Source organism: Haliotis rubra, unplaced genomic scaffold, assembly GCF_003918875.1.
Source record: "Haliotis rubra isolate DU_JTF1 unplaced genomic scaffold, ASM391887v1 Scf564, whole genome shotgun sequence".
NCBI lineage: Eukaryota > Metazoa > Mollusca > Gastropoda > Lepetellida > Haliotidae > Haliotis > Haliotis rubra.
This window is the reverse complement of record NW_025767262.1, coordinates 60,070-74,629: the sequence shown is the minus strand read 5'-3', so window position 1 is coordinate 74,629 and position 14,560 is coordinate 60,070. Positions and strand designations below refer to the sequence as shown.

At 40.5% G+C, this 14,560-nt stretch overlaps 2 protein-coding genes across 8 annotated transcripts in view; both read left to right on the top strand.

Annotated features, from left to right (window-relative positions):
• LOC124254110 (mucin-5AC-like) overlaps positions 1-2,822 on the top strand; it is a 76,778-nt gene extending 73,956 nt beyond the window's left edge. For all 6 annotated transcript variants that reach the window (XM_046687985.1, XM_046687986.1, XM_046687984.1 and 3 more), the window contains one exon: positions 422-2,822. In XM_046687985.1, the coding sequence (XP_046543941.1) occupies positions 597-2,453 (1,857 nt within the window). In that variant the 5' untranslated portion in view covers positions 422-596 and the 3' untranslated portion in view covers positions 2,454-2,822. The remainder of the gene's footprint in view (positions 1-421) is intronic.
• Positions 2,823-2,905: 83 nt separating this feature from the next.
• Positions 2,906-7,741, top strand: LOC124254109. Of its 2 annotated transcripts, none has more exons than XM_046687982.1 (2): positions 2,906-7,258; positions 7,469-7,741. In XM_046687982.1, exon 1 carries the CDS (start codon positions 2,916-2,918, stop codon positions 5,046-5,048), a length of 2,133 nt encoding a protein of 710 aa, XP_046543938.1. In that variant the 5' UTR covers positions 2,906-2,915; the 3' UTR covers positions 5,049-7,258; positions 7,469-7,741. The 2 variants fall into 2 exon arrangements, with proteins under 2 accessions (XP_046543938.1, XP_046543939.1); XM_046687983.1 differs by having other exon boundaries at positions 2,906-7,273.
• The last annotated feature ends 6,819 nt before the right edge of the window (positions 7,742-14,560 follow it).

Below are 14,560 nucleotides of genomic sequence, written 5' to 3'. Positions count from 1 at the left end.
CTATGCAACTGGGATATGATGACATGTGTCAACAATCATTTGCAATCAAGATTGTGCTCTGATAGTGCATATATAATTGACCTACAAAGTCAGTGTGTGATGATGGTTTGTTTTCATGTTTTAGTAAATTAACGCTTATATTGTACCAAATGAACTTGTCATTCCCCATCACAATGGCGGGAGCACCTGATCCATCTTAATCACTACACTTTCACCATTTTCTGGGTCTTTATGTAAAACAGTACAGTTATTTTTCCATGAGTGACACAAATGGCATTCCGAAGTTAGAAATAGTCTTTCCATTTCTGGAAGTTTGCAGAACTCCGACAATGTAATTAGGTTCAGAATGACAGGCAGCATTGTATCTTATTAAATAGCTTTTAAGGTGCAATTTCTTACAATTGTGTTTTGTCTCTTTTAGGTGAAACAAGAGCCTATTGAAAGCTGGTGTCTGGCACAACGGATGTACATGCCTGGTGTAGAACAACTCTGACAGATGACTGTGGTTAAGTTGTCAAGATGAAGACAAAGTCTAGTGGTATCCCCAATAACTGTGCCCACAATCCGTGAAGTGATGTCTCCCACTATTGCCAGTCATGAAGACCAACATATCTGTTGTGGTATTCTTCTGTGTGTTAACCTGCTGGAGTGATCACAGTGGTGCTTTTGAGTTGAAAAATGGAGACGACTTGAAATTTGTTGGTGTGAGAAAAACTCCACATGGTCGTCCTCAGGCTAAATGGATTAATTCTGGGAGAGGTTTTGTGGATGTTCTCCACTCATATAAGCACAATGGGTACCAGACCGTTGATAAAGACTTGAACGAAGATGGATTGAAATTTAAGAGTGTCGGGCTGTCTGGACAGAACCCTAGGAAAGGGTCGACTCAAGATGGCCGTGTTTCAGCAGACAGGAAACAGAATGTCCCAGTTATAACAGCAAGTGAATATGTGTTGAAATTTAAGCCACAAACCACATGGGGACATATAAGAAACGTTTTGGTAACAAGGTCGAATGGCGAGTGGTATGATGGATCTATTTTCACCAACAAAGACTTAGTTACCACATCCAGGCTAAAATCAATATCAGCGCAGCAGTTCAGCAGGTCCTCGGGGAAAAGTGATGTGAAAGACTTAAGTTTTCTGTATGTGAAGGATTCTGTGAGAGACTCATATAGAAACCGTTATCACGAAACCAAGTCGAACAAAGGCCAAGTTTCTCCTTCTTTAGCCAGGAGCAAATTCTTCGATGGTCTAAGTGGTCATAACAAGGGCAGGGGGGTGGAGAGGATAAGCCATGGCAATACCAGGAGACACAATGAGACTTCTATCAACTCTGCTGCTTCAAAACGGACAAATTTGATTTCCTTATCTCGACAGAAGCGTAGCATTGATAGTGTGCAGGATGGCGGCGTTGATTCTTCAAGTGTTTCAGAGGGTCAGTCAAGTGTAGGTAAACTGGGTCTGAGCACTGGCCATTCTGATCAGAATTCATGGCCAGACAGGACCAGAAACTCTGGTCTGTACACATCACCCCCATTTGAAAAGGAATCGATCAACACAGATACGTTTCTCACTAGTAGTAGCACGAGTGTAACAGGGTCTGAAACTAAACAAAGCACTGAATTACCACAGGGCATTAGTTTGGATACGACCACAAATCGCACAGGTACCATTCCAGTTTCATCACCAACAAACATTCCTATAATTGACCCCAGTACTGCTCCTACTACTGCTAGGAACACCAGTGGGCTTAATGGTGTGGGTTCAGAATCTCCAGAAATCCTGACAAAATCTCACTCTCAAGTGTCCTCATCATCTCTGGGTATGACAAGTCTATCTTCAACTAAGCTGCCTGACCCTGCTATACCCTTCAATCTCAAAATACCTCCAGAAGAGACCTCTTCAGAATTTCAAATTGCTGCAAATAGTGATGTCAGTGGATTATATTCTACAACACTGAGTTCGATTTCTCTAAGTGCTTCCACTTCAGTTATTAATGATGGTTCAGTGTCCACACTCCCAACAGTCAGTAAATCCAGGGATGGATCCTCCACAGAAGCTTATTCAAATTTTGATGCAAAGGATGCATTTGTGAGTGAAACTTCTCCAACACAAATTTTCACAACTGCTCAAACCCTGCTGCCAATAGCTGAGACATCTCCTGAACCTGTTGCTGAGACGTCTGCTGTACCCATTGCTGAGACGTCTGTCAAACCTATTCCTGAAACATCACCAGAAACAACACCACAAACATCACCAGAAACCTCCCCTGAGACATCACCAGAAACCTCCCCTGAGACATCACCAGAAACCTCCCCTGAGACATCACCAGAAACCTCCCCTGAAACATCACCAGAAACCTCCCCTGAGACATCACCACAAACCTCCCCTGAGACATCACCACAAACCTCCCCTGAGACATCACCACAAACATCACCAAAAGAACCCTGAGACATCACCACAAACATCACCAGAAACCACCCCTGAGACATCACCAAAAACCTCCCCTGAGACATCACCAGAAACCTCCCCTGAGACATCACCAGAACCCTCCCCTGAGACATCACCACAAACATCACCAGAAACCTCCCTGAGACATCACCACAAACATCTCCGGAAACCTCCCCTGAGACATCACCAAAAACATCCCCTGAGACATCACCAGAAACCTCCCCTGAGATATCACCAGAACCCTCCCCTGAGACATCACCACAAACATCACCAGAAACCTCCCCTGAGACATCACCACAAACATCACCACAAACCACCCCTGAGACATCACCAGAAACCACGCCTGAGACATCACCACAAACATCACCAGAAACCATCCCTGAGACATCACCTGAGATACCACCACCAACAACACACCCACAGCCAAAAGCAGAACCAGGTAGCACTGTAACTCGTCTTCCAATGATATATGTACCCCAAGCTGCGGAAACAGCAACAGATGAAATCACCAAGATAACTAGTTCCAAGACATCTGTGACTTCCACCCCAGAACCATCCAGCACAACATCAGAGCCTGTGCCTGAGGCACACTCACCATCCAGCACCCAGGCAACTCATGACAGCAATCCTGAGGAAGGAGAGGGTGAGGCAGAGCCCGAGGGTGAAGCCACACCCAGCTCTACCTCCGGTTCCTCCACAACCATCCCCATAGCTGAACCAGGCCCTGACTGGGTAGATGCCAAAAAGAAATGGAACATTGCTTGGGAGATCCATCTGTACATGTTAGGGGGAATATTTGCAGCAATATCTTTTTACACTGTCACCAGTATGATCAAACTGTACCAGATCAACAGGCTTCTGAGCAAGAAATACTTCATCACCCTCAACCTCCTCATCTTCATGTTGTGTACCGTTCGAGCTGTCTTCCTTCTTGTTGATGGCTACAATTCCAATCAAACGTTTCATCCAGTGCTCAACTATCTCCTCTACAGCTCAGCCTTCCCTTGTTTGACATCAGCCTTCAGCATCCTGCTTTATGCTCTGCTACAAGCAACACAAATGAGACTTGTCCCACCCCGAGTTCAAAAGATCCAAATCCTAATCACCGTCATCTTATTTCATTTTGTTCTCCAGATCACAACAGATGTTCTTGTGGGAACCTATGCTGGAATGAACATCATGCTATTTGTGTGCCAACTGTTTTACATCTGCTGGGGATTGTTCTTATTCTTTGGATATGCTTACATATTCCGATACCTGTACTCCTCGGCAGTGAAACGACAAAAGAACTACCAGTACATGCTTACTGGAAAGACTTACCCAAGTGGATCCGAAAGTTATAAACACAAGTTCACCTTGAGCTTAGCAGTCAAGGTCACATTCATGGGGTCCATATTAGGTCTTGTGACCATCGGGCTGGAAATATACGCCATAATAGGTGTATATGGTGTTTTCTCAGACAAAAAGCCAGAACCCTGGCCTTGGTGGTTGTACCACACTGCTTTACGACTTGTTGAGTGCTTAATGTGTATTATCATGGCCTACGTGGCTTCGCAGCCATTTCGCTATACAGAACTAAAGACATGCAGTTTCTTGTGTGGTCCGTGTATGGAGATATGTCAGTGTGGAGGTAAAGGCGATCAGAGTGATAAGCTGGGCTGGAGTGAGTATGATCGCTTGTACATGACAACCAACAAAAGAAGCAACGGACATACAAATGGGAAGAAGAAGAAAATATATTTGAATGAAGGCACAGATATTGTTCCCATTGTGATACAGCCCAGTACAACTGATGAGTCACGACCTCCATCCATGTTGATTATTGAGGATGGATATGTTCGATTCCAGGCGGAGACGGACATCAATAAAATTGTGGATACTTACACTAAGACACATGAAACAGAGATGTCAACGTTTAAAAACTTTGATGGAATTGTAAATGGTGCTTATATTCGCTCAATGGAGGATACCGTTCGCTTTCAGGGCGATCTGGCATCAACCGATGGCTACATTAGAAAAAGTCGCAAAAGCAGTTTGGCAAGCAGTGGATTTTTCCGACCACCTTCATCTATCAGTCTTGCTGATAGCATGGAGTCTGAAATCGACAAAGCCTTTCGAAGTATGCGACAGGACAGTTTGTCAAAATTACGTGCTTCAACTCATAGCTTACCTTCGCAAAGCATGTATAGTGGTGACGATAACTTTCAGGGACCGGCAATTGATGCCTACTTGGAACAACAAGTAGGTCAACCTAAAGCTGGTCTTCGAAGGTCAAGGTCAGCATTAGGGGACTTGAATATTCAAAAGCCAGAAACCTGGCGGCACAAACTGTTCAGAAGCAGAAGTGATAACTCTGCTTGTATCCGAACCAAAGATTTAGACAGTATGAGATATTTGTCCTTGCTTGACCTTGAAAAGCAGCAGGATAAAAATGCAGACAGTGCATCTGGTGATTCGAGTTCCAAGACAGCTGACAGTTCCGATGATAGCTATCGAGAGCATCATCAATCAACTGATAACCTAACCGCAAACCGTGAGGTTGTGAAAAGGTTATTACAAAAAGAAAACTCTGATCCAGAAGAAATTGATGTGTGATGTTCAAACTTTGGGTCAATTCTTTCAGCTGGAAAGGATTTAAGTGACATTTTTGTAAAATCATATATCATTCTTTAGAAATACATAAATGTGTCTCTGAGATTAATATTGATTTGAAGGTATTGTTATTGTTTTTGAGATTATCAGTTTCTATGATTTTCAAGATTCATTCATTTATGACAATGATTAAGTTTGAGAGAATGCTAAAAAATTAAACAAGGCCATGATTAATCTCTAAACTTTGTATGTTCTGCTAGCTTGATAGACGTAGATTTGATTTGAGAAAGAATTGGGGCCTCAGCTGGCTTTGTTTTAAAAAATATTTCATCAGCGTAGACAATGATTCTGTGTAGCAATAAATTAATATTTTATGATCATTTGGACTACTCAATTAAGGCAAGGATTTATTGACAGATTTGTGATAAAGATACTGCCCTTTATTGAGGATTTGATTTTTGACTCTTACATCGATTAACTTGAATATTTTGTATATCATCAATAACTTTTATATCAATTCATCCCATCTGTTTGCCTTGAAATCCCATGTACCCATTTTCATCCTGTGATCTGAACATATGGCTGATAGGTCTGAGGATCACCATGTTTGTTTACAGAGAAATCAGAAAAGAGTTTTTCAAGATTACAAATAATTGATCACTTTTCTTTTTGGACTAGCCTCATCTTTCATTGTCTGTTAGTATTCGAAACAAATCATGATATCATTGCAAGTATAAAAGGAAAATTTATTTATTGTCTCAAAACCAAAAAATCACATGAAATGCAAGAATAATTTAGAATGACAGATGTTGTGGACAGTTAACGATAAATTCATGTGAATTTGAGACATTCATTGACCATTGACAACATTTCGATTACACTTATTCCTTGAAGCAAGAATATGTTGTATATTTTGTAAATATCATTTTGTATGTTACCATGGTTACCGAGCTAGTACTCACGACTAGTCATATCAGAACTCCCCACCATCTCAGTGCAATCAATCCTTTACTTTTATTTCAACTTTTTTGTATAAACTTCATATCATGCGATTCTTTGCTAATCAGCAGTTATTTATTCTTTTTTACAGTTTTCTGTATTGTCAATACTCAGGAGGAGTGGAAAAATATTAACTCACATATGCCAAAATATCATTTTGCCATAGTGAAAAATAAAATAAATCCAAATTCACAAGTGTATTGGAGATATTCATCCATGGAACGTTTTTAGTCGAGTCTTTTCATAAAACAGGATTTAGACAGAGGCTGATCTGTAGTAGTAGTGTTTTACATTAATTATACCACTTTTTCCAGGACATAACTGTGATGTAATTATTATTTATTAAAGAGATTTAATTACTCCTTTTAATTACCCCTTGTATAGATTTTCCTATCATTTTTCAGCCATTCCTCATCGGAAATTGACAGTGACGTTTTTATCTCTTCCAATCACTCTTGCAATGAATACACTTAAACAGGGAGAATTTAACCCCAATCAATGAACCCCCAAAAGATGATTGTGTGTTAAAAACAAGACAAATGGGGAAATATGACCCTTGATTTTTTATTTAAATAGTGAATCAAGCTTGTCTGGCCTTACTTAATATACTGACGCACATTGAAAATGCATAATCATGTTTTCAAGCATTGGAATGTCGGTTTCAACACACATCGTTTGAGATTCAGACCCAAACAACAACAAAATTTGTGTTTGATTACCTCATGCCTCAATACACAGAACAACTTTGATTTTTTTGCTAATTTTCCAAATTTTGCAAAAATCTGAATATGAGTTTTCAAAGTGTTTCAGTAAATAGGGACATTTTTCTTTTCTTTTGTGATATTGTTTAAAGGGATCAAAGAGAAATGATTTGATTTTAGATGATTCTGATATGGTCTGAGTAAACCCAATGGTCTTAAGACTAAAGACAAAAATATCATTTGTTTGAACAATGGGTAAAATCTACCACATATGCAATTCCATTCTCAAGATTTGTTTTGTATAATTTTGTTGTTTTCCGTATATGGCTTGAACATTTGGTTCAAATGATCTGTTTCCAAGTGAACTAAGTATGTTCAGGGTCTCTGTAAGGGTCTTATCGCGTAAAGGTCTTTTGCAAAAGGGTCTTAAGCGCAAGGGTCTTGTGCCTAAGTGTCTTAACCGTAAGGGTATTATGCATAAATGTCTAATGCGCAAGGATCTTATACGTAAGGGTCTTATACGTAAGGGTCTAATGCATAAGGGTCTTATGCAAAAGGGTCTTAACCGTAAGGGTCTTATGCCTAAGTGTCTTAACCGTAAGGGTCTTATACATAAGGGTCTTATGCATAAATGTCTAATGCACAAGGCACTTATACGGAAGGGTCTTATGCTCAAGGATCTTATATGTAAGGGTCTTATACATAAGGGTCTTATGAGTAAAGGTCTTAAGCGTAAGTTTCTTATACGTAAAGGTATTGTGCGGAAGAGTCTTATGCGTAAGGTCTTACTTCTTTATGTCATTTCTTGTATGTACGCAAGTCTTTCTTTGTTAAAATGTTATTGACACGTGATACATCTCATGCCAGTTTCATATTTCAATTTTCATAAAGTAATCGTTGATTCCCCAAACTGCAGAAAATACTGTTGGTGTGAATTACATGTATATTTTTGTATCGACAAGTTGACAGCGATGTTGTTATTTCTTGTCAAAACATCAAAGATGTAGTTGATTCAGGGAACAATGCTCTATCGAAGCCATGTACATAACTTGTACATTGCTGTCAGTCAAATGATGCTTGTTTGTTGTTTGGACAATTGTTTGTACAATGAAAACAATGTTATGTGAGTTTTGACTGTTTTCACTCTGAAGTCATGCAGGTTATTTCCTTTGTGTCTTGTTTTTAAGTGTCACTTGTTTTTACATTGATTAAGAAAACAAATGTACTGTGTTTGACATATTTGACATGCTGTACACTTACTTGATGAAATTGTGATTGACTGGTTTGTTGTTTAACACCGCACTCAGCAATATTCCAGCTGTATGATGGCGGTCTGTAAATTATCGAGTCTGGACCAGACAGTCCAGTGATCAACAGCATGAGCATCGATCTACACAACTGGGACACAATGATATGTGTCAACCAAGTCAGTGACACATGTCATCCTGTCCCAATTCTGCAGATAGATGCTCATGACATCAATCACAGGATTGTCTGATCCAGACTCAAATATTTACAGACTGACACCATATAGCTGGAATATTGCTGAGTGCGGCGTTTAACAACAACATAAAACTGAGGAGCTTTACTGTGTTTAAATTCAGTTTCCAGATATGTAATGGTTGGTTGAGCATTTCATATTATTCCCCTCATTGTGAGATCAGTTTGATGATTGTCAAGTCAATTAATTGAGTCCCTTCACTTTGGTATCTTTGCTAAATCACTACACACTAAACGCACTCAATGTTCTGATTATTTCAATTCTTGTGACAGATTGGATATTTATCTTCATGAAGAGATTGATTGGGTTATGTATGCTAGGTGTACAGCACTGTTATTATGTAAAAATGCAGTAAATCAGATACTTGTCAAAAACATTATGCTACCGGTCAATACAGATGAATTCAGAAGATCTAATTTGGATGAATATGAGAAAAAAAACATTATCATTTCAGAATTATCAGGTCAATCAAACAGTATACTAATTAATTATTAATTAAACTATGCATTGAATAGCATTGTATGTTCTTAACATTCATACATTGTAGCAGATGAAAATGATAGCAGCTTATTAGTTCAGTTACTCACCCAGGACAGGATACAAACATTATTTGCCATGAAAGACCTGTGGTGTAAACAGGATACTTGACGTGTACATTTCTTGATTTCTCATTTCAGCAACTCTATGTTTCTGTGTTTGTTGGTCTCCATCTGTTACCTGAGTATCATACCTACCTGTGCTGACAATTAATCATCAAATAAATCAAAATTCAAATTTAACATGACTTTGAATTCTTTGTTTTGAAGTTAGTTTATTATGATTGGGATAAACAATTGGATAGATTCCTGGGTACATTCATGAGGAAAATAGCTTATGAATGAATGATTGACAAAGGTGAGAGTTATGTCCCTTTATCTGTCACAGACTGATCTAATGTTGGACCAAATTTATACTGAATCTATGTTGTTTTGTTTTCTGCACTTAACCCAATGATGGTGTGATGTATATATTCAAGTCTGAACCAGACAATCCAGTGAGTGATATTAGGAGCAACAATCCACACCATCATGACAAGATTATGTAAAAACCAACTCAAAAAGTCTGACCATCCAATCCTTTTACGACCAGGGCCCCGTTCCTCAAAGCGATTGTAGCGCTACGACAGCCGTAACTCCCATACTTTAACATAGACTTACGACTGTCGTAGCGCTACGATCGCTTTGAGGAACGGGGCCCTGGATAAGATGCTGGGTTCCCAGAATAGGCTGCTATTTTGTTAATATTCTGAAAGGAAATGTTAAGGCCACCCAGTTTTTATCTTTCTTGAGTGACATTACAGATTTAACTAAGGTCGAAGTGGCTGGTCAACACTGGTCATTCACTTCTTCTTCTTGTATGTAACCGTAGCCCATATCAGAGGTAGTCATTGGATGATGTAATACACGCCAATGTAAGGGGTGCAAGTATCACCCCCACAATATATTAGGATCATCTTGCTTTACCCCCACAGATTTCTCTTCAACCTAAGGGTCGGTGGGGTAGCCTAGTGGTTAAAGCGTTCACTCGTCACGCCAAAGGTAAGGGTTCGATTCCCCACAGGGGTACAATGTGTGGAGCCCATTTCTGGTGTTCCCCGCCTTGATATTGCTGGAATATTGCTAATAGCAGCATAAAACTAAACTCACTCACTCTCTTCCACCTGACCTCAATTCCTGAGTTTTGAGACTGGTTTGAATGACATACAGTTAAATACTGCTCAAAAGAGCATCATACCTCACTCACACCAATATTTTGATTCTAGGTTTGTGATTATATTAAGCAGCTTGATGTGCAGTTTACAAATATTAAAACCGCCTGTGGCCTAGTGGATACAGCATCTACCATGGTGGTTCAATACCCTGATCGTGTCGACCGCCTCCCTGGTGTAGTGGTTAGAGCGTCCGCCCGGAGAGCGGAAGGTCGCAGGTTCAATCCCCGACCGCGTCATACCAAAAGACGTTAAAATATGGTACTTGTTGGTCCCTGCCTGGCGCTCTGCAATAATGGGTACAACAAGGACTGGTCGGCTCGGAGTCAGTATAATGTGTCTGAGTGGGGTATTCATGCTTCGATACGGCATGGTATCTCAGTGGGCTAGCACTATAAAACCAGCTTCAGTCTGGGCTAGTACAAGCAGCCGCACACACACGCATGCACGTCGTCATATGAGCGAAATATTCTGGAAGCACGACGTTAAACCCAATTTCACCTCACCTCACCTGATCCTGTCCACCAAAAGTTAAAAGATGGTACTTGTTATTACCCTGCCTCGCACGCAGCATCAAAGGGAAGTAACAAGCACTGATCAGTGGTAATGTACAGTGTTGGAGTGGGCAATCAATGTTAAACTGTGGAGTGAGTGAGTTTGGTTTTACGCAGCTTTAAGCAAATTCGCAATATCACAGCCGGGAACACCAGAAATGGGCTTCACACGTTGTACCCAGGTGGTGAATCGAACCCGGGTCTTCGGCGTGACGAGCGAACGCTTTAACCACTAGGCTACCCGACCGCCCCTTAAACTGTGGAAATGTATTTAATATGAGCACAGTAATCTATAATCTGGCATTAAACCCAGTTTTACTTGCCTACAAATTTTAAATTGAAACATTATCAAAATCAGACAGTTTTTGTGTAGGAGCAAAATTACGATAAAACAAAAATTATAGTAATTTTAATCACATTTTTGTCTTTATGCATTTTGAGTCTGGTATAAATGTCAATAAGAAATGAGTTGCCTGATTTGGTCAACTTAATTGCTTAATATGCTGTATAGTTGAACATTTCAAATGGAAACTCATAATGGGCATAATTTCTCTTAACGAAGTAAATTGTCCAAATAACTTGTCATGAAATTGACAAATGTGAATGTGAAGAATGTTGGTTTTCTCTAAATTCCTTCAGTCATTAATTTGCTGAAAGGCACTTTGCATTCCTGGTATAAAGTACTTCATATATAATATGTTGACAAGGGATTAATATGTTAAGAATGTTGAACTGACTCATGTCCATTACTATCTGACCTTCCTGATGGAGACTAATTGACCAGCGATTAACCAATGAAATAATGAGAGATCATTCACTGCTGCCCACAGCTGATTACTTCCTGCTGTGTACATAGCACCTGTCTATCATTCTCCTTGGTTGTATATATCATGTATTGACAGGTGTGCAATGTATCATGTTCTGAAGTGTAGGGGATAATGACATTTCAGGTTGTATATTTATCATTAAATGACTCAAAGGTTTTGATCAGACAATCACAGCAGTCATTGGCGGGACATTTTTAATAATATTTTCAAGGTAACAGCATCCTTGAAAACTCACCCCAAGAAACCACATCTTTCACTCTACATGGAATCCAAAGGCATAAACAACATCAGCACATAAACAAAACAAGGTTTAGGTGAAAGTACACACATTTGGGAGCTTCAAGTCAATGGATACATTGGTAGCGCACTATTACAATGTTTGAAACTGGATTTTTATACAGAATATTATATCCACAAAGGGCAAATACACAGATTACAAAAGAAAAGAATGAGTATGGTTTTACATCGCTTTTGGCAATGTTCCAGCTATATCACTGCGGGGTACATCAGAAATGGACTTCACACATTGTACCATGTAGGGAATTGCACTGGGTCTCCAGCCTGACCAGCGGACGCTTTTAACCATTAGGCTACCCCACTGCCCAAAGAAAAGACGACTTGTATTTATTTATTGATCATGCATTTAGAGACAAACTACATTTTCCTGAAAATATATACCTGGCATTTTACTAGAAATGTCAAATGTCCTCTATTTTATCTAGAGCTACTCCCCACATGACAATACGTCAAAGTACTGGCGACATTTCTTTTCATCCATATCCCGGTGCATGGCCACCTCCAGCGTTGTCCCGATTCTGGTGCCCAGAAGTGATTGTTGATTACATGACATTTCTACAAGGTCACAGGAGGACACAAATTCCCATTCGTTGTCTCGCTGCAGGCGAAATATTCAGACCAACATATATGCTGATCACGCAAACCTACATTTACCATAGATTCCTGATTAAACTAACCAGAATCGTGTTTGTTGTTCGTGTACCCCATAACTTGAGTTGGTGAATTTTTTTATATATTTCCAAACAAACGCAAACTGCACAAATCAGTGAGTCCACTTGCAGGGACACGTGAAGACGCGTGCTTGAATATGCCCCGAGCAATCTGTTGCTGCTTGAGGAACATCTCCCTGTCGTCTGGCGCTGCAAATCACTGAGCAGAGTTGCGTCCCTTGGACGTGCAAGCAGCACTACTGAGTGAGTGAGTTTAGTTTTACGCCACATTTAGCAATATTCCAGCAATATCACGAGGGAACAACAGAAATGGGCTTCACACATTGCAGCCATGTCGGGAATCGAACCTGTGCACATGTCTTTGGTGTGACGAGCGAACGCTCTTACCACCTGGCTACTCCCGCTGCCCCCAGAGCATTATGATCATGGGTTCATACCGCCGCAAATACCGTAACCCTGCTCTTTGGGGTTCAAAGTGATAAGAATATTGTATGACCTTCATCACTTCCGGTGTTCATCACGCTGACAGGTTGCGACATAACTGAAACACTTTTCAAAGCCTCGTGAAATCTCATTCATTCGCTTGTGGGTATAAGAAGCGACTCAAATGTATCGACCTGGCTCAGTGGCTAATTTATCCTAACTACCCCGGACGTTACCCATCGTATCGTATCAACCACTGGTTTGCCAGCCCATGCAGACTCCATCACTTTCAGGCCATGATTATAATAACCTGAATATTACTCGCGGACGGATTATAATCAAAGCAAAAATTTCTAATTTCAAATAACTTTGATTCTTTCATGCACCCAAAGGCAATCAATTATAATTAAATCAGACATTTTTCAAGCAGTAATTGAAATTTTAAATGAAAAATGCCAGGCTACCATCGCACCCACGCACTTGAGAAGGTGCACTAAACTCTCCAGGCCACTGGGGCGATGGGGTAGCCCAGTGGTTAAAGCATTCGCTCGTCACGTCGAGGGCCCGGGTTCGATTCCCCACAGGGGTTCAATATGTGAAGCCCATTCCTGATGTCACTCGCCCTAATATTGCTGGAATATTGCTAAAAGTGGCGTAAAATCCAACTCACTCATTTAACACACCAAATACCCCAAACCCAAAAGGTTGTAACTTATGACAAATAAATCCCCTTGTAGTAAATTACGTACATTTACAGAGGGCCATAACGACGCATGCGCATTTAAAACTGACCTGACACAAAATCTACATGCCACTGACCTACGGGCAAACGTTTATTTCGAACACTGTATTGAAGACAATACGGTACATCAGCAACCTCCAACTCCATCAAATCTGCGTCTTCTGTCAGACTGACGACATTACCACGAGACATGTACAATGTACTTATCTCCAGAAAGCTAATGTCGATGGCGGTATACGATGAATTATGCATGGGGGTAATCATTATATACCACGACACCATTAACGTCGTGAGACGGGCACCCCAACCACGTTATGCCCTGTGGTGACCACTACAAAATGTACACACGATCGGGAGAATGATTTATACAGACCCGAGAAAACGTTAGCCATGTCTGTCTGTCAAATGGTCATTTGCTACATCTCAAATCTGATATTGGAGTTATTTTCGATTAATTCGCGTGACCTCGTTCACTCACTGCCTGGGGCTGACTGTCATTTAGCACCCATGATCGTTCTTACAATCTACATTAATATTATTAAACTGATCTGATTAAGATCGACAGGAAATCATGGCACAGTTTTGCGCGTCAGTTCCGTTGGGGAAGAAAAGTGAGTGAGTGAGTTTAGTTTTACACCGCTTTTAGCAATATTTCAGCAATATCACGGCGGTGAACACCAGGAATGGGCTTCACACATTGTTCCCATGTAGGGAATCGGACCAGGGTCTTCAGCGTGACGAGGGAGCGCTCTAACCACTAGGCTACCCCACCGCCCCTCGTTGAGTAAGAATAGACAGATATACGCGAACACACAAAGGTGTCTAGCCAGCTAAACAAATATAAAATATGGAGTGAGTGAGTGAGTTTAGTCTTACGACGCACTCAGTAATATTCCCGCTATATATGGCGACGGTCTGTAAATAATCGAGTCTGGACCAGACAATCCAGTGATCAACAGCATGAGCATCGATCTACGCAATTGGGATACGATTACATGTGTCAACGAAGTAGGCGAGCCTGACCACCAGATCCCGTTAGTCGCCTCTTATGAC